Here is a 24,863-nt window from a genome sequence, read left to right on the forward strand (position 1 = left end):
GTTTTATAGTATCGTGCTAAGTCAAAATAAGGAAATGAATGCTTAGATTTATTTTTTTATTCAGTGGGATACTCAGTTTTGTATCCACATCTGCCAAGCGTATACGCAGATAGAGAATTGATATTACTAGAACAACATTTGAAAAGAGCGTAACAGCCAAAACTTATTCCTTCTTATTCTTCGTCTACATATATATAGCACACATTTTTACCAATCAGTTTATTTATGAGGCTCGGATGTTTAATAATAAACTCTACGGAGCCGAAAACATAAGAAATTATAGAACTAATTATCCCGAAAAAGTTTTAGAAACATTTCTGCGTGAGGTCTTCTTTTGTGGGGATCGATCCATTGATCCTTCAGGAACCAAACGATCCCGTCGCTGACTCGTAGACTGCGCTAGTTGCTTTTTATCCTCTTCCTCTCTCATTTTTCTGTAGGAGTCCGTGTAGCCCATGATTCCTTTCTTCACGAACCAGATCCGATCTGTATTATTCTTGAATGTCATAGTTTCTGCTAGTCTTTCGCGTTCCACCATTAAATCGGGAATTTAAAATGGTTCCATCCGTTCAGTTGAATCGGTATCCAATAACTTCTTCCTCAGCCACTTCTTTTACGTCGTTCTGCGCTGCATCCAATGATGTTTGACGGGTTGCTGCATCAAATCCAATAACGACACCGGAATACGATTTCCGTTGCCGACCTTGCGTTGCCATATTCGCCTCTTTCTTTCCGATTGATCGTTTCTTTTGATCGTTCATTTTTCGGAAAAATATATTAAGCTCTTTTAGTGGAATGTATTAAACCGTCTAAGACGAATTAAGTACTGTCCATTTAATTCCACCAGTTAATCATTTTTGTTCTTTTTTTATTCTTTATGGACACGCATCCTTCCGGTGACCTTCCGCTCGGCACATGAAACATTTGTTACGCAAATCCTGGTAGAATACTTTTTATTTCCATATAGCATACATTTGCTTACTAAAAGAATCCTGTGCACCTTTCTAAAATGCATAAAGTTATGTATTTCAGAATGAATTTCACAGACCCATATCTAACGCAAGATCAATGTACTTCGTTTAATAAGCTTCTACAACACGATCGATTCCGCTCTAAATAATTTTGTGCTCTACGGTGCAGACATTAGTTTTATCACTTCGCGTTCTCCCACACTAGCTGGCGTGATCAGCATCAACACGATAGATTGCACACTGGTTAAACAAATTTCTGCTACGCAAGGTAGATTTTTTTTCTCTCACTGCCGTCCCACGATCGATTCCGCATTCATATTGTGCAAATAGTAAAAAAAATATCACATAATTTGAATTTTAATCTTGGAAACATTAAAGACGTTTTATAGAAGAAAACTACATACGTATTTGTCTACTAAGAATGGGGTTATGTAGTAAGCGTTAATAGAAAAATTTGTATTACCTAAAGTTTTCAAAACAACTTTACGATATAGTTTAGCGGCGCAGCCAAAATTTTTGATAATATAAAGTATGGTTTAAGTTTAAATTTGTTTCGAAATTCCGCGGAATTCCGTTAAATTTCGTTTGAAACTAGTTTTTTCTAGCGAAATTTTTGTAATTTTACGAAACGAAACGAAATCAAGAAATCAGATTTCGCCATGCTCAAATTCCGCGAAATTCCGCGGAATTTCGTTTCGAACCACCTGAAACGAAATTTTTCGAAATACCGCATATGCTTAATATTATGTGTATTGATGGTAAAAGTTTGTGTAAAAATATGAGGTTGTGGGTTTTAATCAAGATTGGGCCATCGTTCTCGCGAACAGTCCGTAGGTCGGATATCTAAATCGCTCAAAAGGTTTCCTGTATATGTATTGAGATATTCTGGAAAATCCAAACTGTCCTTTAGTTCAGGACTTCGGATTAACAGCTGCAAGAAAGTTTATTTTTAGTCCTCAAAGCTTCAATATGCATTCAGTTATATCCATCACAGCTCCTAGGAGATCTCCCGGCTCAAAAATGCGATACTTGGAAAATTCTAGGTCATCCAAACTGTTTTGTAGCACAGAATCTATGTTCTTAAGCTTGCAAACGAGTGCTTTTTGTCATTCGATGTCTAGATTTACGTTCAACTCTGTTCATCACATCTATTGGAAGAAAGAAAAAACCCGATAGATTGATCTGAGATATCCAAACTGTTCTTGTGTTCGTGACGTGCGATCATTATTTGTGACAGTAGCTTTTCTCCTTACTCAAAATTTGATACGATATCAACCACACCCGTTACATCCACTGGAAGTATAAAATGAATCGGGAGATAGTATAAATGTTCAAAGTCATCCAAACTATCCTTGAGGTGCAGTCAACAGTTATAGCCATGGTTTTACCACTACTCAAGCTTTTGATACATATTCAACTATATGCATTGCATCTCCTGGAATTCTACAGTCATAGATATATTTTTGGATATTCTAGGCAGGGTTGTTAATCGTGAATTTATCGTTATCGCCGATAAAGTTGATTGTGATCAACGTTATCGGTTGCTACGATAACGATGAATCAACTGAATTATTATCGGAGTTCGATAATTTAACGTAAGTTAACTCGATAATTTTGCGATAATGGGGTTACTAGATTAGGCGAATAAAGTTTGTGTAAAATTTTGACAGGAGCTGAGAATCGAACAAATTGTTTGAAGCTGGTTGATGAGAGTTAATTTTGATTGAAGCGGGGCACTCTAAAATTATTGCTTAATGCCTGCTACTCTACGAAACGATGAGAAGTGAGGTGCTCTTTTGGTGGTTTAGTGTTTTTTTTTTTCACTATGCAGCATAGATGTTCCAATAAGAAGATCGCTGAAATTTGCACTACCCAGGCGGACTTAATTCTCTGAGACAGTGACACTGAAATATAAGTACGCTTTTAATGAGAGAGCATGATAACTTTCCTTCGCCAATCCTTATCGTATAAGCAAGAATATTCACCTGGAAATGGAACCCCTCGGAAATATATTGGGATCCAAGTACTAGAAATTTATTTGATGCAGCGATCTGTTGTGCTGCATTCCAGGCAGCACCAGTACCGAGTAAACATTCTCTCAACAGATTTGTGGACTAACCTCGTCACCTATTCAATATGATTTGGTTAGACTAAGGAGTTTAGTCTAAACTGTGAGTCATAAAATATTCATATAACTGGGTGCTCTGGATCTTCAAAACAGAAGTTTTGTGCTAGATTAAACATAAGTATGAGTAGACATTAAAAATGCTCTCAGATTCTCTATTATGAACAACTGCGACTCTGAAAGAACTTTAATGATTGAACGAAATAATGTTTTGGTCAATTCGGCGACCTCCTTGAATCGCAATTTAATTTTAGGATCTAAAGGCTTTCCTGAATATTGTAAGGCGATACAATAGTTTTAAAATAGATATTTGCACTTTGAACTATAGTAATGTTACAGTTAACTCGATAATTATCGATAAATCAACGAATACTCGATAACGATAACGTTAATTCAACGCTCACTTTATCGTCAACGAAGCATTATCGTAAAAGCGTTATCGTTATCGAAGTTGGCGTTAAATTAACGATGATAATTTATCGATTAACAACCCTGATTCTAGCTCATCTAAACTATTCTTTTAACTAGTGATCTACAGTTACTATGAAATCCTTTTCCAACGCTGCTATATGTATGTGATTATTACAATTGTTGTAGATCGCAAGATCTGAACTTAAGAACGCTTTATATGGCCCAGGCTACCCCAAAACCATCTGACCATGTCTTTTGATTTTCAGAAGTTTGTTATAGACACGGTTGAATACATACCCAAACTTGGAATGACGAAAAAAGTGAGTGTCGTGGCTGTAGATCGCAAGTTCTGAACTCAAGGTTAATTAGGATGATCCAGGATATTTCAAAACTTTCTTACCATGTCTCTTGATCTTCTGGAATATGTTATGGACATGGTTGAGTACATATCCAAGCTTGGAGTGACGAAAAAAGCTTGTGTCGTGGCTGTAGATCACAAGTTCTGGACTCAAGGATGATTTGGAAGACTTAGGATATCCCATAACCATCTGATTATGTCTCTTGATCTCCTGGAACATGTTATGGAAATGGTTGAATGCATATCCAAGCTTGGAATGACGAAAAATGATTGTGTTGTGGCTGTAGATCGCAAGTTCTGAACTTAAGGACAGTTCGGACGGTTTATCACATCCCAAAAAAATATGTTTCTACTTGTTTTGTCATTTCGCTAATGAACGATAAAATGTTCGCTTCCTGCAAGAATTACATCAGCCCGTATCAGCATGGTTTCTTTCCCGGTCGCTTTGTGGAAACGGATCTTGTCTGGGGCCCTCCTTAGCCGTGCGGTAAGACGCGCGGCTACAAAGCAAGACCATGCTGATGGTTCCTGGGTTCGATTCCTGGTGCCGGTGTAGACAATTTTCAGATTGGAAATTGTCTCGACTTCCCTGGGCATAAAAGTATCATCGTGTTGGCCCCCATGATATACGAATGCAAAAATAGTAACTTGGCTTAGAAACCTCGCAGTTAATAACTGTGGAAGTGCTTAATAAAAAATAAGCTGTGAGGCGGCTCTGTCAGTGTGGGGATGTAATGCCAATAATAAGAAAAAGAAGAAGAAGAAGGATCTTGTCAATTTGGCTTTGTTTTGCATGGAGAACACGCCCTGACCAAAAACTGCGTAAAACTCCTGGGAGTTACGATGGTCAGGCACCTCACATTCAAAATGCACTACGAGCACTTCAAGGTAATCCGTAGTGCGTGCAAAGCGAGCACAAAGATGGTCAAGTTAATCTCCCGATAACGAACCAGGAACTATCGCCCCACTCGGTTTTATGTAGCAGACGTAGTAATTACGTGCCGTTTCCTGTACGTCCTCTGACTGACATCCAGCAATTTTCTTGAACTTTTTCGATTCCTCGCAACTGTCTACAACCATTCGATAAGGTTGTTTTTCGGCCTTCTACCATTCACACCGGTGATTATAGCGTGTGCTGAAGCTGGTGTGTTGCCTTTTCGCTACAGGGCCACTTCTGCGCTTTGCAGCAGAACAATCGGCTAACTAGAGAAGACCAGAAGTAGTGACAGCTTCTGCAGCTCGCTCCATCCAACCAAACCAAAAATTCTGCCAACTGTGTCAAACGGATCTTCCCAAAGTCGCCGGTCTCCACCGCGTCGGACCAAGGAAATGAAAGGAGGACGAACGCTAAAAAAGCAGCTGGAAAACGGACCAAACAAGCAGCAAGCTCAAAGCATGTTTGAACAGCAAATCAACGACGTGCATCAATTTTTAACAATCCGGTATACAAACGGCTCAAAAGCGGAAGGTAAGGTAGGAATAGGCATCTAATCCGGTGAAAGCACCTCGACTCGTTGTGATGGATTCACAGAGCGTCCTGTCAATACTGGCAACCAACCGCCACCCCTTTCTTCCGGCAATCCTGGCTAATATCGGACAGAGCAGCCTCTTCCTCTACCACGTGGTACCAGCTAACGACGACTTTGGGCAAAATACGAAATTTCCGCGACATGGGCAAATTAGTGAAAAAAAAACTACGAAGCTTTTGCAAAATGATCAATAACTCCCAGAATCAAGACGAAATAGGAATATATCGTTTAATTTCGCCACTTGATAGACCCTACTTAGTTCAATACAAGACACTGAGAACGGCTCTATTGTTGAAATATGTATCAGTAATATAACAATCAAGTGATGAAATTGAATATGATAGTCCTAACTCGTTTTATGGCTAGTAAATACATTCTACTGAAAAGTCCCAAATGTGTTTTAATTCAAGTTGTGGTCAAATATTCCGACTACGCATCTGTCCAAACAGAGTCCTGCAATGAATGTTGGATGCTTTGCTTACAGCAAAATTCACACACTTTCCAAAATGCTTCATTCCTAAATTGTATTTTTTAAAGTCAGATTATATAAAATCGAATGTTTTCCAAAAGCATTTCTTTTATTCCTTGCCAAAATGCAATCAAAAAGCATGACCCGTCAACACCCGAAATAGAGTTGACTCGATTCAAGCGAACAAAGAACTTCGCGCGGAAAAACATCACGTCATGCCGGACATCCAAAGACAATAACAACACATCCTTGCTTTTCTTGACCGTAAATAGAAATCGAAAGCAGCCATCATCGCCGCCAGTTTATCGACGAAAAACCACGCCGTCTTTTTCGCTGATGACGATGACGCATTCAGCGAAGAACCGACGATGGCTCAAAGATTCATCTGCTCGCGGGCAAACAATGAACTTGTTAAATAAATGTTGATGGGGTTACTCAATTCGAATCGGAAGCTGCTGTCCACTGTGGGAGATTTCCAATCAAAATGACCATATACTTCTAACAAATACAATAATCTGGGTGTTCCTACTTTTTTTTAAATAGCCAAATTTGAATTCTAGTAACACAGGAGATCATTAAATCAATTGATAACCAATGTTTCCGACATTTTAACTCGTTCAAACGACAACGAAACCTAAGTCGTCACTAAGATCTTGCTCTTAGTTGTTGTTATTATCACCGGCTTGATTGATAATTTTAACCAGCGCAGAACACGAATAAAAATAGACGGTTCTTTGTTTAACGACCGTTCGAAATCTGAATCGGAGAACGATGTGACATCCAAGACAATAATCGCGTGTGGGTGAAAGAAAGTAATTTCAAATCTAATAAACAAGTGGCGTATTTTTAGCGGTTTGATAAGCCACGTTTTCCTCCGAGTGGGGCTCCTTTCGAGCGGTATCAATCAAATTAGCTTCTTTTCTCCTGGGTGCGGGAGTCTGAAAGATCGTTGAAATTGGTGGTGGCGAGGTCGAAAACATTAAAAAAAGATTTACGTCAATGACAAAAGAATGCTTTAAACTGTACTCATACATGCGTGATATCGTCTCATGAGATCATCTTTCAAGATCATGAATGAGGTTTTTTTTTCGTATTTAAAACTCGGTTCTTGTGAACGTGCCTTTTGCGTCGCAAAAATAGTACATGTTCGTTGAACATGCGACGCATAAAAAAAGATCGGTAAACCTTGACAAGTATTTCATATTTCGGAAGTTGAGTGACCACTTCAAGTTTGACAGTTCGAAATGCTTGAAGGTTGGACGGCCGAACATATTTTTAGAATGGAGAAGTTTACAGTGACACACTGTTTTCAAGATAAAGGAACTAGGCTTTGCCGTTACCTCCGTTGGGGCTTACAAACTTTATGTAAACAATTCAAAACTACTTTACAAACCAGGCACAAAGTTCGCGCTATTTTAATTAGTCACACATTGTAGCGCACATAGACAGCAACCAGAGAAATGGTCTCGTGCCTGTCAGCGCCAACTAAGATATTTACTAGACCAGAAAAGCGCAAAGCCAACTATGCCCTCACACAAGATGGCAATCAGATGACAGGCAAGGGCAAGACACACTCACTGGCGAAGATCACCGAAATTGAAAGTGGTTTCCTTCGGCACTACCGGCACGAACACACAGTTTAATTAAATTATCTAATCTTCGCAAAGTTTCAACACCATTAGCTGCTGCTTTTCGTGTCCCGAAAATCCAGAGATGGAATCTGAGCATTTTACTGAAATTCGTTTGCTCGAATGCTTTCTGGTTAGTTGTTGGTTTTGAATCAAATTCAACAATTTGTACTTGTCACAACAAACCATGCTTTTAACTTCGAATGTCCCCGAAGTTTCTCCGCATTTCCCCGCGGTGATATTTAGTTGAGGATCATTTTTGGGTTTTCTGGTGTCAAAAAAAAAATGCGCCCTTGTGTCATAACGCAACGCAACAAATAAAACGCGATTTAGATAAAGACGTTTTGTCCATTTGCATGCAAGCTGATTTTTTATAAGGTTTTTTGCACGGGGATGAGCTTTGATAAATTTTCAGGTTATCAGTAATCTAAATTAGGGAAAAAGTAACATACGACATTTATGCAAGCAATTTTTATTCGCCATTGAATCACGTTAGGTCAAATGTAATTCGGCCATGCAACACCAACCCCTTTTAGAGCTACCGATTGGAACCCACAAATCCGACACGGAAGAGCTTACTGGAACGCGTTATCGCGCTTATTCAGAAGCTTTGCCACAGATTTGGAAAGTTTTTGCACAAATCCCGTCGAAAGAATTCCCAACCATCAGCAGCTCCACGTTTTAACAAACTTTCTCTTCTGTTCTCTTGTTTCAGGTCCGCCACACTGCAAACCGCACACTTTTAGTTCGATCCAAATGCGAAACGGCAGCATTGCACCGTCCCACAAACGGTCGGGAGTTTTCCCGTCGGCCACCTGCGAGCTGTACGAGTTCGTTGGCCAGGGAGTGGAACGGATCCAGGTACGCATTTGCTCCCCCGACCGAAGAAACTAACCGCTTTTCTAATCTCACCCAAACCGACCACCTCTCCCTAATTTCAGATTGTTTTCTCCGAGTTTCGTCTGCCCTCCAAGCTGGAACCGAACGAATGTGGCGAGACGGACATTCTGATGGTAATTAGCTGATTGAACTTTGTCCTCCCTTCGGGCGCGGGTTGAGGTTAATTTGGATGGAACTGTGCTTGTTCTTGGGAATCGGTTTTGGCTGATGCAGAAGGCACCTGCTTTGCGATTGTTAACTTTTCCCATTTTGCAAGTGTAAACCATTGAATGAGCGTGCAATTTATGCGGGTTTGGTACACTTGGGGAGGGATATTGGCTCCTAGCTATGTAGACTAGCTATTAGAGGCAAATTGTTTGTCTACTCTGAATTGGCGGATAAATTGGGTCATTACACAAGTCAAGAAGCACAAAGACGCAAGAAGTCGAAATCATTGGAACATTCCAATCACGTCATCTACATCTGTTAACAAACGAATTTGATTTAAAATTGTTAAATGCTTTCCATGTCCAAGGAACTTTACGCCGACATTCAAACCAAATTCCATTGAAACCATAATTTGTTCAAATGAAAAGAAAAATGATGATTTATACAGCAAGAAAGTAACACCTCACGTCCAAAAGTCTTGAAACAAACTTCCTTCGGCAACAGCCACCTTTCATCATTCGACCCCACCTTAAGCCATGAAAAGTTTTACAAAGTCAAGTCGCACCCACACCACTCTCAGCGTAAAATCGAACCCGAACTGCTCGTCATTTCTTCTGAAACTCCACTTCCAGCAACTCAATTGAGCGCATAAACTTTTTCAGCTTGAAATATATACACCCTCCGCCACACCACAACAGGCAGCCGTTGTTTCTTGACCGACAAAAAGCGAACGCAAGGGGGGAGAAAAATTACGACCACGTGCTGAACGTGCACCCGAAAACGATCGAGGTGTTGCTCGAATCAGGACCCAGCTCAATGTCGACCAACTGTGGAGTAAGTGAAAAACTTTTGACTGCCAGGCATCCCCCACATCGCCATAACTTTGCCATCTCACTTGTGAGTTTTACTCAAGGGGCAGGGGTAATGACCAACATAATAAAAACTGCACAACCGAAGTGCGGAGTGAATCCATTCGGCTGTGCGGGTGGAGGAGGATTGATGTTCGAAAAAAGAACCATGTTTTTTGCTTCGTCTCCTCCGTTCTGAGAATGGAAAGGGTTGGGGAGCACGAACCAAAACTGTTTCCAATTTCGGTAATTTCCGAATATTTTCTCAATTAAAGGATTTGAAGCCATTTGTTTGAAAGTCGAATACTGAAGGAAACAGATGTATGGCAGAAGTTGATTTATAACTCCTTAGTAGTGGAGTATTGGATTTCTACATGGCTCAAAATGCAAAATGTGAGACACTACAAAGTACAAAAGCCGAGCCAAGATTTGCAATTTAAAGTACCAAGGTCGCAAAAAACGTGGAACGGCAACTTTGAACATCCAGATCTCACCTGTTTTTCATACATATCTTTTGATTTTTTCAGTGATGCTCCTAAAACCTAGTAGAATTCTGAAAGAAATTCCTGGAGCATATTGCTGAAGTAATACCAGCAGAAATTCGTTAATGAATACCTGAAGGAAATTCAGGAAAAAGATGTGTATTCCTAAAGGAATTCTAACAGTAGATCCATGAGAAGTTTCTTCAGGCGTTCCAGTAAGAGTATTTGAAAAAAAAAGTCCAAGAATAATTCCTAGAGGAGGTCCAGAAATTTGAAAGAAGAACAGTTGGAGAAGTTTCGGGAAGAAGTTCAGAATGAATTTCAGGAGGAACTTTCGAATGAATTCCAGAAACAACCTGTATGTTCTATGGAACAAGGAATTCTAGAAATAATTACTAGACCCAGGATGAACATCTGGAGGAATTTTAGTAGGAAATCCCGGAATTATTAGCGGAATCCCGAAAAAAAAAACATCTGCAGGAATTTCCGTAGAAACATCCGGAGGTATTCCCGGAGAACCTTCTGAAAGAATTCCAAGAGAAACTTGTAGAGGAATTCCAGGATGAACTTTAGAAAGAACTTCTGGGTGAACTCTTTAAGGAACTGCAAAAGGAACTCATGAAGGAAGTATTTCAGAAGGAAAAATCAAGGAAAAGCTCCAGCAAGAGTTATCCCAGGCCTTTCTCCTGCAGTTTATCCAGGCATTTCTCCTGGAGTTAATCAAGTAATTCTTCCCGAGGTTCCCAAAGAAATTCTTCCCGAAGTTCTTCCAGGGATTCCTTTCACAGTTCAAGGAGAACATTCTGGAGGTACAGCAGGAATTCATCTCAAAGTTCCTTCAGGAATTCCTCAATGAATTGCTTCAGAGATTCCTCCTGAACTTCCTTCAGAATTCACCCCTAGAGATAATCCAGGAAACTCTCTTGGAGTTCATCTATAAATTTCATTTGTTCCTTCATCAATTTTTATTTGGAGTTTTTCCAAATATTAGTCCTGAGATTTTGTCAGAATTCCACCAGTACTTCTCTCTATTTCGTCAAGAATTCCTCCAGGAGTTCCTCTAGCAATTTATTTTGAAGTTCATCCAGGAATTCATATTGAAGTTTTTCCAAGAATTCATCTTGATTTTCTCCAGGAATCCCTCCTTGAGTTTCACCAAATATTTCTGCTGGGGTTCAGTAAGGAATTCTTTTTGCTGTTCTTCCAGGAGCTATTAATTTCGACTGTAGTTTAATGATTCGGAGATGGCTTTTCAGTCTTGAGAAAATCAAAACACTGTTATTTAATCTTGTCCAACGTTTCGGTCCGTTTAGGACCTTCCTCAGGGACTCAATTCTTACAGGTTTATCCTTAACTGTGGTTCTACTGAACCATTGATTGTTATGAGGTCAGGATTTTTGGATTGCTTTTTAACAAAAAGCAATGGTGATCGATCTTGTGCCAGACGATAAACGGAAAGGGTTTTACCATAAACGCGGTGCTCGAACCGTTCTCGTTTATGTGGGAAAATCCTGACCTCATAACAATCAATGGTTCAGCAGAACCATAGTTGAGGATAAACCTGTAAGAATTGAGTCTATGAGGAAGGTCCCAAACGGACTGAAACGTTGGACAAGATTAAATAAAAGTGTTTTGATTTTGTCAAGACTGAAAAGCCATCTCCGAATCGTTCTTCCAGGAGTTCACTTTGGAATTCCTAGTGCAGGTCCTCCATCAAGGATTTCTTCTTAGAGCTCCATCAGGAATTCCTCCTGGAGGGTTTCTTTAGAAAGTTCTTAAGGGATACCTTTTGACGTCTCCTCAACAATTCTTCTTAGATTTCCCAAAATAATTATATCTGGGGATCATCCATGAATTCTTTGATGAGTTCCTGCAGGAATTACTTCTGAAGTTCTCATCCAGGAATTTCTCCTGGAGCTCCTCCTCAAGTTCCTCCAGGAATTCATCTAGAAGGTTCCTTCAATTTCCTAGATAAATTCCTAGAGAAAGTCGAAGTCGAGTCAAGTACAAAACACTGAAGACGGCCTTACTGTTGAGGTCGAAATATGTATCTGTCGAGATACAATTAAGTGGTGGAATTCAATGGGATTGTAAAAACTCGTCTTATGACAAGTGAAGACATTCCACTAAAAAGCTCAAAATAATTTTCTTATCCCCTTCGAACTTTTGCATTATTTGAGGTACCCTCTCTCAAAAGTAGGCTTCCAATCCTCTTGCAAAAATAATTACGAGGCCTTTGAAGGGTAGCTCCTTTCCGCTTTTGAATCCCTTTAAAGTAGGTTTGTGCGCCTCTTGATTAAAGACATCTGAACCTCTTGTAGGCGGTTTTTTAGTCACTTAAAAGAAGGCTTCCTTTGCATTTTCAAAGAACGCTTCTGAGCCTCTTAATAGTATTCTTCCAAGCCTCTCGAAAGAAGAATTCCGAGCCTCTTAAAGTGAGGCTTCCGAGCATCTTGAAAGGAGGCTTCCAAACCACTTGAAAGTAGACTTCCAAGCCTCTTGAAAGCAGGCTTCCGAACCTCTTGAAATAAGGCTTCCGAGCCTCTTGAAAAAAGGCTTCTGAGCCTCTTGAAAGAAGTCTTCCGTGCCTCTTGAAAGAAGGCTTCCGAGCCTCTTGAAAGAAGGCTTCCGAGCCTCTTGAAAGAAGGGTTCCGAGCCTCTTGAAAAAAGGCTTCCGAGCCTCTTGAAAGAAGGCTTCCGAGCCTCTTTAAAGAAGGCTTTCCACCCTCTTGAAAGAAGGCTTCCGAGCCTCTTTAAAGAAGGCTTTCCACCCTCTTGAAAGAAGGCTCCGGTGCCTTTTGAAAGGAGGCTTACGGGCTTCTTGAAAGAAGGCAATCTAACCATTTGAAAGGAGGCTACCGATCCTCTTGAAAGGAGGCTTCCGAACCTCTCGAAAGGAGCCTTCTGAGCCTCTTGAAAAAAGGCATCTGAGCCTCTTGAAAAGCGGCTTCTGAGCCTCTTGAACGGAGGCTTCCGAGCCTCTTGGAAGAAGGTTTCCGAGCCTCTTGAAAGAAGGCTTCCAAGTATCTTGAAAGGAGGCTTCCAAAACTTTTGGAAGGATGATTTTAGGTCTCTTGAAAGCGAATTCAGAGCCTTTAGAAAGCAGCCTTCCGAACCTCTTGGAAAGAGGCTTCGGGGCCTCTTGGTAAGAGGCTTTTGAGTTTCTTGAAAGGAGGCTTCTGAGCTTCTTGGAAGAAGGCAGCCAAACCACTTGAAAAGAGGCTTCTGAAGTACCCAGGAGGCTTACGAGCCTCTTGAAAGTAGGCCTTCGAGCTGCTTGGAAAAGGATTTCCGAGAAGAGACCGCATCGTGCTTTCGTGCTGTGCGGTTCTTTCTCTCTTTGCGGAAGGAAGTTTTTAATACTACCCGAAGCTATTTTAATTTCAACGGTGCTTCTTAGCGCTATTTGTACCCACTGATCCCGTTACGATCTTTGCAAGGACCCGTGCCTTCGTTTTACGTTGGACCCGTTTGCGGAAGTAAAATTCCGACAAGCGGTGGTAATCCTGCAGGGACACCGTTCTGGGAAAAACCTCTTAGAAGGTCACGTCTCCACGCTCAGCAATGAGTATTAACAAAAACAAGAGGAAGAGTCTCTGAATTCTCCACTTCCTTCAAAGAAACAAGGTTTCAAGACCGTCCTGCCCAAGCGCGGAAAAAATAGAAGGAAGCTGGAGAATTCAGATATTCCTTCTAACTCTAATATCGGAAATAATTCTTCTCCAATCGAACTGAGCAATCAGTTCGATTTGATTAATGATGAAATTGAGCAAATCGAATCTACCTCTAGCCCAGGTGATTCGATTCATGCGAAAAAGCAAAGGATTCCGCCAATTGTAGTATCTGTTGCCGAGTTTTCTGGCTTCCGGAATGAGATTTTGAGTAACCTTCAGGGGATCAAGGTTTCATTTCAGATTGCTAGGAAGGGTGACTGCCGCGTTTTGCCGGGATCCTTTGACGATCGCAAACGTCTTCTTCACTATTTAACTGAGAAGCGCCATAAATTCTTCACATACGACGACAAAACTGGAGCGATTGTTCAAAGTCGTCTTGAAGGTCTCCCAGTGATGACAAATCACTGGATGAGATTAAAATTGAAATTTCTCAATTACTTGGATTTTCACCAGTCCAAGTAATTAAGATGAAAAGAAATCCCATTCTGGCACTTCCCAGAGGGGCATTTCTCAAGAATTTTATTTAGTTCATTTTAACAAAAGTGAACTAAATAATATGAAAAGTTTGGAAAAGGCCTGTATTATGTCTCATGTCCGTGTTACATGGGAACATTTCCGCAGGCCTGGGGGAAATTTCCAAACCCTACCCAGTGCCGTAAGTGCCAAAAGTGGGGTCATGGAACCAAACATTGTCACATGGATGCTAAATGCATGATTTGTGGTGGAACCTCTCACGCCAAGGACGCATGTCCTGTGAGAGAAGATTCCAATAAATTTAAGTGCGCAAACTGTGGGGGCAATCATAAATCCAATTTCTGGGAATGCCCTTCACGCAAAAAGTTTTGAATTCCCGTGCAAAATTGATGACGGAAATTCCAATCGGATCCCAGATTCGACGGGTAGAAATTTTTCAAACGCTCAAATTTCGAAACCGGTTACCGGTCGAGCAATTCATACCCACCACAATTCACAAACAAATTTTGCCGCTCGTCAACGGGTAGCAAGCACTTCAGTAAATTCCAATTTTTCCAATGTACCTACGTATGCAAACATCGCTGCTGGTAGACAAAATTTCTCTTCTCAAAATGAGGTTTATACCCATGTCCCAACGGAAAATAACGGTCATGTTGCCGATTCAGGTAGCATGACTGCTTCCGATTTTGATTTTTTAACTGAACAATTGCATCACATGATTGATGCAATGTTCAAAGCAAATACCATTCCTGAAGCTGTTCAGGTTGGTATAAAGTACACACAAAAATTGTTATCGGACTCCGTTTCAATGGATCCAAATAATTGTGTGAAAGTTCTAAATTGGAATGCCCGCTCTCTAAAGGGTAAGGAAGATGAATTATTCAACTTCCTTTCAGTTCATAATGTGCATATTGCCATTATAACTGAAACGTATTTAAAACCAGGACTCTCCATTAAAAGAGATCCAAACTATTTTATCTACAGAAATGATCGTCTTGACAGCGCCTGTGGTGGGGTCGCCATTGTCATTAATAGACGTATCAAATATAAATTATTTTCTTCGTTTGAAACCAAAGTTTTTGAAACCTTGGGAGTTTCTGTTGAAACAAATTTTGGACAATTTTCCTTCATTGCAGCCTACTTGCCTTTTCAATGCAATGGGCAGCAAAAGAATTTGTTGAAAGCTGATCTTCAAATTCTGACTCGCAACAAATCAAAATTCTTCGTAATTGGTGACTTCAATGCCAAACACCGTTCATGGAATAATGCTCAAAGCAATTCCAATGGTAAAATTTTATTTGAAGATTGTTCTGCGGGATATTATACTATTCAATATCCCAATGGACCAACTTGTTTTTCTTCCAGTCGAAATCCTTCTACAATTGATTTAGTTTTAACGGATTCAAGTCAGCTGTGTGGCCAATTGGTAACTCATGCTGACTTTGACTCTGATCACCTTCCTGTGACATTTGAAATCTCACAAGAAGCCATTTATAATCCAATCAGCTCTACTTTTAATTATCATAGAGCTGATTGGGATTTATATAAAACGTATATCGATAGGAATTTTGATGTTGATATTCCTCTCGATAGCAAAAGTGATATTGATAATGCTCTCGTATCTTTGACAAATTTAATTGTCGAAGCCAGAGGCATTGCAATTCCGAAATGTGAAATTAAATTCAACTCCATTATTATTGACGACGATCTTCAGCTACTGATCCGTCTTAAAAATGTGAGAAGAAGGCAATACTAAAGAACTCGCGATCCCGCGTTGAAAGTTATTTGGCGAGATTTGCAAAATGAAATTAAAAAACGTTTCGCTATTCTGAGAAATACCAACTTTGAGAATAATGTCTCGAAGTTGGATCCCAGTTCGAAACCCTTTTGGAAATTAACAAAAATTCTTAAAAACCTCAAAAGCCAATTCCAGCGCTTAAAGAGGGAAATAAAATTTTATTAACAAATGGCGAAAAGGCTCAAAAACTTGCTCAGCAGTTCGAGAGTGCCCATAATTTTAGTCTAGGTCTCACTAGTCCAATTGAGGATCAGGTTACACGGAGCTTCGAAGACATTCTCAATCAAGAGAATGTTTTTGACCCTTCGTTGGGAACTAATTTGGATGAAGTGAGATCTATTACTAGGAAATTTAAAAATGTGAAAGCCCCGGGTGATGATGGTATTTTCTACATACTTATCAAAATCTTCCTGAGAGCTCTTTTTCCTTTTTGGTTAATATATTTAACAAATGTTTTCAATTGGCATACTTCCCAGATAAATGGAAAAACGCCAAAGCTGTTCTAATTTTGAAGCCGGACAAAATCCAGCTGAGGCTTCTAGTTATCGCCCAATCAGTTTGCTTTCTTCAATAAGCAAACTGTTTGAAAAGATTATTTTAAATAGAATGATGGTTCATATTAATGACAATTCTATTTTTGCTGATGAGCAATTTGGTTTTCGCCATGGGCATTCAACCACTCATCAGTTACTAAGAGTTACGAACTTAATTCGGCTCAACAAATCTGAAGGATATTCGACTGGAGTTGCTCTTCTTGATATAGAGAAAGCATTTGACAGTGTTTGGCATGAAGGTTTGATTGTAAAATTGATGAATTTTAATTTTCCTCTGTACATCATTAAACTGATCCAAAATTATTTATCAGATCGCTCGCTGCAGGTAAACTATCAGAATACTAAATCTGATAGATTACCTATAAGGGCTGGTGTCCCCCAAGGCAGCATACTGGGGCCCATATTGTATAACATTTTTACTTCTGACTTACCTGATTTACCACCAGGGTGTCAAAAATCTTTGTTTGCAGATGACACGGGCCTTTCAGCCAAAGGGCGAAGCCTTCGTGTCATTTGTAGTAGATTGCAAAAAAGTTTGGATATTTTCTCCACTTACTTGCAAAAATGGAAAATTTCCCCGAATGCTTCCAAAACTCAGCTTATAATTTTCCCACATAAGCCGAGAGCTTCTTATTTGAAACCTTCTAGCAGACATATTGTCACTATGAATGGGGTTCCAATTAATTGGTCTAGCGAAGCTAAATATTTAGGACTTCTGCTAGATCAAAAATAACTTTTAAAAATCACATTGAAGGCCTTCAAGCCAAATGTAACAAATATATTAAGTGCCTATATCCACTTATAAACAGAAAATCAAAACTTTGTCTTAAGAACAAACTTTTGATTTACAAACAAATTTTTAGACCTGCCATGTTGTATGCTGTGCCAATATGGACTAGTTGCTGCAATACCAGAAAGAAGGCACTTCAGAGGATTCAAAATAAAATTCTGAAAATGATTCTGAAGTTGCCTCCGTGGTATAGTACCAATGAACTTCATAGAATTTCTAATATTGAGACATTGCAACAAATGTCCAACAAAATAATTTCAATTTTAGATAAAAATCGTTGCAATCTTCTATTGCAACGATTAACTCCTGTACCCTTAGTATAAAATAGGTTAAGTTTAGTTTAAGTTTAAAACATTGTAATTCCTACATGGTTCAATTCAACCAGAGGAAAAATCCTAAATGCCAGAGGCAATTGAAATGTATTAATAATAAGCGTATCATAGCAAATAAGGATGATAGTGTTAAGAAAACACGGAACACCTAGTCTAAGAGATGAATGCAGGTATTAGATAATTAGCAAATAAAATTAGTTAAAAAAAAAAAAAAAAAAAAAGGATTTCCGAGAAGGATAGAAGGATGCTTCTAATCCTCTTCCAACGAAGCAAACGAGCTTTAGTGAACAAAAAAATCATTTTGTTCATTCGACGTTTTGTTCGTTTGATCTTTTGTTCCGCAGCCCTTCATACATTGTGCTGATTGTGGAAGGCAGGATTAAATTGGGATTTATTGATCGCATTGCATATTAAGTACAACATAAATTTTTGAAATAAAAAAAAACAGAATTATCAAAACATTATTAATAAGTTTTGATTGGAAATGTAATATGTCCGCCATTACGCATTTTTGTCCGAGGTACCCCCTAGGGCCAGTGAAGGTACCCCCAGGGGTACATGTACCCCAGGTTGAGAACCGCTGCTCTACAAAATCATTCCGGAATTCATCCTTAATTCTTCCAGAAATTCATTCCTAATTTCGCCAGGCATTCATCCAGAAATCCTCAAAGAATTCATCCCCAATTTTGAATTCCAGGCATTCATTTTGAATTCCTCTAGGAATTCATTTTGAATTCCCCTAGGAATTCATTTTGAATTCCCCTAGGAATTCATTTTGAATTCCCCTAGGAATTCATTTTGAATTCCCCTAGGAATTCATTTTGAATTCCCCTAGGAATTCATTTTGAATTCCTCCAGGAATTCATTTTGAATTCCTCCAGGAATTCATTTGAATTTCTCCAGGAATTCATTTGAATTCCTCCAGGAATTCATTTGAATTCCTCCAGGAATTCATTTTGAATTCCCCCAGGAATTCATTTTGAATTCCCCCAGGAATTCATTTTGAATTCCCCCAGGAATTCATTTTGAATTCCCCCAGGAATTCATTTTGAATTCCCCCAGGAATTCATTTTAAATTCCTCCAGGAATTCATTTTGAATTCCTCCAGGAATTCATTTTGAATTCCTCCAGGAATTCATTTTGAATTCCTCCAGGAATTCATTTTGAATTCCTCCAGGAATTCATTTTGAATTCCTCCAGGAATTCATTTTGAATTCCTCCAGGAATTCATTTTGAATTCCTCCAGGAATTCATTTTGAATTCTTCCAGGAATTCATTTTGAATTCCTCCAGGAATTCATTTTGAATTCCTCCAGGAATTCATTTTGAATTCCTCCAGGAATTCATTTTGAATTCCTCCAGGAATTCATTTTGAATTCCTCCAGGAATTCATTCTGAATTCCCCCAGGAATTCATTCTGAATTCCCCCAGGAATTCATTCTGAATTCCCCAGGAATTCATTCTGAATTCCCCAGGAATTCATTCTGAATTCCCCAGGAATTCATTCTGAATTCCCCAGGAATTCATTCTGAATTCCCCAGGAATTCATTCTGAATTCCACAGGAATTCATTCTGAATTCCCCAGGAATTCATTCTGAATTCCCCAGGAATTCATTCTGAATTCCCCAGGAATTCATTCTGAATTCCCCAGGAATTCATTCTGAATTCCCCAGGAATTCATTCTGAATTCCCCAGGAATTCATTCTGAATTCCCCAGGAATTCATTCTAAATTCCCCAGGAATTCATTCTGAATTCCCCAAGAATTCATTCTGAATTCCTCAAGAATTCATTCTGAATTCCTCAAGAATTCATTCTGAATTCCTCAAGAATTCATTCTGAATTCCTCAAGAATTCATTCTGAACTCTCCAGGAATTCATTCTGAATTTCCAGGAATTCATTCTGAATTCCCCAGGAATTCATTCTGAATTCCCAGGAATTCATTCTGAATTCCCAGGAATTCATTCTGAATTCCCAGGAATTCATTCTGAATTCCCCAGGAATTCATTCTGAATTCCCCAGGAATTCATTCTGACTTCCAGGAATTTATTCTGAATTCTCCTAGGAATTCATTCTGAATTCTCCTAGGAATTCATTCTGAATTCCCCCAGGAATTCATTCTGAATTCCCCCAGGAATTCATTCTGAATTCCCCCAGGAATTCATTCTGAATTCCCCCCGGAATTCATTCTGAATTCCCCCCGGAATTCATTCTGAATTCCCCCCGGAATTCATTCTGAATTCCCCCCGGAATTCATTCTGAATTCCCCCCGGAATTCATTCTGAATTCCCCCCGGAATTCATTCTGAATTCCCCCCGGAATTCATTCTGAATTCCCCCAGGAATTCATTCTGAATTCCCCCAGGAATTACGAAAATCACGTAAAGTTGTGCAAATCGTAATAAACTAAAATTAGGATTCGTATGGAAATTTCACATTAGAATTTTCGCCTACTACGCAGGACAACGTCTGCCGGGTCGACTAGTTTTTTATAAACATGAGTTTCAGAAACACATAATGATGAGACATAATGTCAATTTTCATTTTGCACAAAATATTGGATGGTTTCAATTCGAACGACTTCCATACAAGCAGTGCAGCCAACATATTGCGACTTGCAAGCAACATATTGCGACTTGTGAGTGCTGCAAAAAACTTGCATGGATTTACAATCTGTTGTCGCATGCTTTCATGGCTTGTAATAATTCGAAACAGTTTTTGCCTCTCTTCTATCGTTGTTTGTAATCTACTGAGAGCGATTTCTGCAAACAACGGTAACCATTGGAAACATGAAACATGAAACTGTAAGTCGGCCTCGGCTTCGCTGAAATAATTTACGAAGAATAACATTGGATATCGTGCTATCACAGAATGAGGTAGAACGTGTGAAAATCATGACCTGTGAAACGACCACCTGCAGTACTAGTTTCCCCTAGCGTATAGGGTCCCATTCCTGATGCTACTGCTTACAGTCAGCATGCTAAATCACCGGTCTCTATCCGGATTTCTGTTAAATACTGTTTTCGTTATTCTTTCTGCCGACATTCGCTCAAAGTGACCAGCTGACCACTGGAGTCTGCCGTATTTTATACGATTCACAATATTTTCTTCTTTGTTCACTAGACACAGCTCGTGATTAATGCGTCTGCGCCACACACCATTCTCCAGCTTCCCTCCATGTATTGTACGTAGCACTTTTTGCCCTCTGTGTGCCAGATCTCCTAATAGCGCCATAGAGTGCAATGTTGAACAATAAATTCGAAAGTGCATTACCCTGCTTAAATGTTCACAAATGAGGTTGATACTAGTTTGCAATCCGAATATTTGATTTCGAGCCATCCAGCGTTGCACGTATCCGTCTAATCAGTTGCGCCGGAAAACCATGTTCGGACATTATCTGCCACAGCTAATTTCTTTTCATTAAACCGTACGCTACTTTGGAACCAATCAACGGATAGTGAGTCTGCAAGATGTGCTGCCGGAAATTATCAAGAATTTAGCGCAGGCTAAACATCTGATGCGTTGTTGATCGACCCTCGCGAAAAGCTGCCTGGTATTCGTCAACGAAGGACTCCTCAAGCGGTCTCAGTCTATTCAAAATGATACGCGATAGAATTGTGTACGCCGAGTTCAGAAGGGCGATCCCTCTGTAATTGGCACACTCTAGTCAATGCCATTTCGTATAGGTTGGGCTTATGATGCCATCCAACTAGAGGTGTGCGCCGCCGCCGCCGACAGTTTTTGGCAAGCCGCCGCCGCCGACATTTTTGATTCGGCGCGCCGCTGTTTAAAATTTTCCACGCCGCTGATCTATAATTTTCCACGCCGATTCAAATTTGAGGAAATGTGCAAAATTTTCAGTGGAAATTCCGAAGATTCAGTAAAATTTCCGTATGATTTGCTTATAGATCTCTAAAACATCACGTTGAAACTCCAGAGAATTTTTCGTTAAGATGTCAATGATTTTTATGAAAATTCCATACAATTCCTTGTTACAATTTCCAAAAGCTCTCCGTAAAAACTGAGTAAAACTTCGTATGAAAATTGCGAGGAATTTCCCGTTTAAATCCAAAAAACCTCATTGAAAATGAATCTTTGAATGGAAAAGAGTCGTTCGACAGAAAGCCATTTTGGCCAAAAACCACAAGGCTGAAAGTTGTTTGGCCGAATATCCCGTTTAACTGAAAATATTATTTGGTAGAAGCCTACCCGAGCAAAACTTGAGAGCAAATCGATAACTTATTTTAATGTTAATGTTGGTTTCCGATAACAAAATAAATATACAGCAAAAAGGGATAAAAAATATGTAATCAATCATGATGATTCATATGTGAAAGCTAATTATGAATCAATTCGATGTCAAAATCAAAATATGTTTTTAATATGCGATCATTATGTTTTCAGACTTTGCTAGGGTATCTTCCCTAAGTTATTTGGCCGAGAATGTCATTTAGTCAAACAGTTGCTTTGGCTGAAAAAAAAGGTTGGCCATATAGCTTAATAGCCGAAAATGTCCTTTGGCCGAAATAGTCGTTTGCTCAAAAGTATCGTTCGGCTGAATTGGTCATTTTCACCTAAAAAAATGATGAGCTTTCCCAGAAAATTCTTCCAGTTTTTTAGAATATCATTTAGAAATTATTTTCAGATTTTCCACGGGAACTACTTTCAAGTTTTGAGAACTCTTTGGAATAACCAAGAGGAGATCTTTGGATTTACCAAGGAAAATTGTTTGGAATTGTCATGAGAATCTCTTAGTTTTCACGGGAAGTTGTTCCAAATTTCTACAGGAAAATAATCACAATATCCACGGAAAGTTCCTATTGAGTTTTTGAATGGTATTCTTTGAAATTTACCCAGAATATTGTGTTTGGCAAAAGGGATGCTTTAATTTTGATTTCCTCAATCTAGATTATTTAAGATGGCTAGTTTTTAATCCTTTATTAGAGTGATTTTTTCGCAGGGATAAGTTCAGCACTAGACGGCTAGTTTGGTATAGCCAACTTTTAAACAACGGAAAAACGCTCGGATTTTTTATGGATTTCTTCAGAAAATTCTTTCTATTTTCAATAGACGAGCTCGGTGGTCTAGTGGCTACCGCTTCTGTCTTATAAGCAGGAGGTCGTGGGTTCAATTCCAGGCTCTTCCCTTTCCTACTTTGTATCTCTACCTTAGTTCTTTCTGTGTTTCACGTTTCACCAAAACGATTCCTACTGTTATAACATCGCACATAATTCCAAAAAACCTCCCGTGGCACCTATGAGAGGTCGTAGAGTTCTCTGCATCTTTCTTAAGTAGGTGTCCAACAAACCATCCTTCCCCTTCCTCAGCATTTGCAAGGACGTGGCCAGGACAGATCTCGACTATTGGAGAGTACATTGCTTCCATCTAAGAGTTAGTGATTAGTCCCAAATCAATATCTGTGGTAACGGATGAAAGTGATGCTACTCTCATACAATAGTCTTGGCTTGTACCATCTACGAATTTGTGCGAACTGCTAAATGCTAATGCTGACTGAACGAGTAATATGGTTAAAAATTGGCCACTCGTTTGGCTAAATGGCCTTTTTTTCAATTGATCATTGAACAAAATTCCTTAGCCTCTCTTCTTTTAAGTCGATATTGGCCTTCAGACAAAAGATATTTTAGTAACAAGATAAAGATTGCTGCTGTCGTCGCTGTCCGGAACATCCTTTGCTTGCGAAGATAGGGTGCTAGCCAAGTACTATTTGGTAAAATTAACGTTTAACGGAAACTGTTATTAGGTCACAATTGGTTTGACCGAAAATGTAGTTTTGCCGAAAGCGACGTACAGCTAAAAAGAACATTTGTAAAAAGTTGTTTGCCGTGACAGGTCATTTGGCTGAAAATGCCGTTCGGCCGAAATAGTCGTTTGACCGATCATCTGACCAGAAATGTCTTTCGGTAAGAATTGTCATTCGACAGAAAGAGCCATTTGGCCAAAAAATGTCCTTTCTGCAACTTCTTTGAAAAGTGTCGTTCGGCTGAATTGATCATTTGGCCAAAATGATGTTTAGCCGAACAGGTCTTTTGACAGAAAATGCCGTTAACCTTGCGGGACTCGCTTGGTTCTGAACCGCTCACGCAGTCCCGCTTTTGTTGTGAACAACAAGCGTGCTTTTTCGAAGGTGTTGTACTTTTTTACAATGGCGCGAGTCCCCGAAGGTTAACCGAAAGGGTTGTTTTGCCGAATGGCCAAATTTCCAGTTCGTCTGAATGTCCGGATGTATGTCGCTTCTGGTCAAACTATATATTTGGTCAAACCATTTTCGACCTCATAACAGTTTCGTTCAATTCAGATTAATGGAATTTGTCTAGATGACTTTTGGCTTAAAAGCCAGTATCGACTTTAAAAGCAGAGAGGTTACGAAATTTTGTTCAACGATCTTTCGAAAAAAAGGCCTTTTTGCCGTTAATGTCATTAGGCCAAGCGGATGGATATTTTTGACTAAATTACCCGTTTAGTTATTGAAATTTGGCTGTATGCCGTTGGCCCAAACGATATTTTCGGACAAACCACCTGTTAGGGCAAATGACTTTTTCGGCCAAAATAACAAATCAGACGTAAGTCGCTTTCGGCTAATGGTATTTCCCAAGAATTTCTAATAGACAATACACTAGTCGTTCGATAACAACACGTTTTCGTATCAGTTAGCGAATGCCGTTCGATAACTGTGACGCATTATAGACGCAATGCAGATATCATCGACTTGGAAATCGTTTTGAAGTTCAGTTGTCCGACAACTGCAAAACTGATGTCACTATCGAATTGCAGTTAAAAACAATGCATTTAAATAACTATCAGTTACCGAACGTAAACTGTACAAAGAATTTCCCGTAAAAATCTAATAATTCCGAACAATTTCGTTGAAATCCTAAGACATTTTGAACAATCCTTCGCAAAAAAATCTAAAGAAGCTTCCGTTAAATTTCCGGAGAATTTTTCGTGAATATTCTAGAGAATTTTCATTGAAAACTTCTTAGTGTCTCCCGTGGAACGGAGCTAGCCGTCTTATTCTAGACTGAGAAAGCCAATCTAAAACACCCATTCTACCAGCCACACTCTCCTACCATTATGAAGAATTGTCTATGTAAATTTCGACGAATGCTCAACAGAAGCTCATCACGAACTTTCCGTGAATTTCCGAAGATTTTCCTGTAGAAGAGAAGAACAATTTCTCGTGGAAATTCTGATGTTTCTCATGTAAATTGCGACGAATATTATGCTGAAATTCCAAACAATTTTCTTTGGGAATTCTAAAGCGCTTCTGTTGATTATTCCGAAGATTTCTCGAAACTTCAAAGTAGTTACCGTGTAAAATCCGAAAATGATTTCAAAAGTTAGGGAAAATCTTATAG

General features: G+C 39.3%; 1 protein-coding gene across 6 annotated transcripts in view; it reads left to right on the forward strand.

The window, feature by feature from the left end:
* Positions 1–24,863, forward strand: part of LOC134221730 (suppressor of lurcher protein 1-like) — a 430,147-nt gene that overhangs the window by 361,150 nt on the left and 44,134 nt on the right. For 5 of the 6 annotated variants that reach the window (XM_062700938.1, XM_062700936.1, XM_062700931.1 and 2 more), the window contains exons 2-3: positions 8,207–8,352; positions 8,433–8,504. In XM_062700938.1, the coding sequence (XP_062556922.1) occupies positions 8,248–8,352; positions 8,433–8,504 (177 nt within the window). In that variant the 5' untranslated portion in view covers positions 8,207–8,247. Of the gene's footprint in view, positions 1–6,809; positions 6,833–8,206; positions 8,353–8,432; positions 8,505–24,863 lie in introns of those variants that run through there. The other variant, XM_062700946.1, reaches the window with a different exon arrangement.

This window comes from Armigeres subalbatus, chromosome 1, assembly GCF_024139115.2.
Source record: "Armigeres subalbatus isolate Guangzhou_Male chromosome 1, GZ_Asu_2, whole genome shotgun sequence".
Taxonomy (NCBI): Eukaryota; Metazoa; Arthropoda; class Insecta; order Diptera; family Culicidae; genus Armigeres; species Armigeres subalbatus.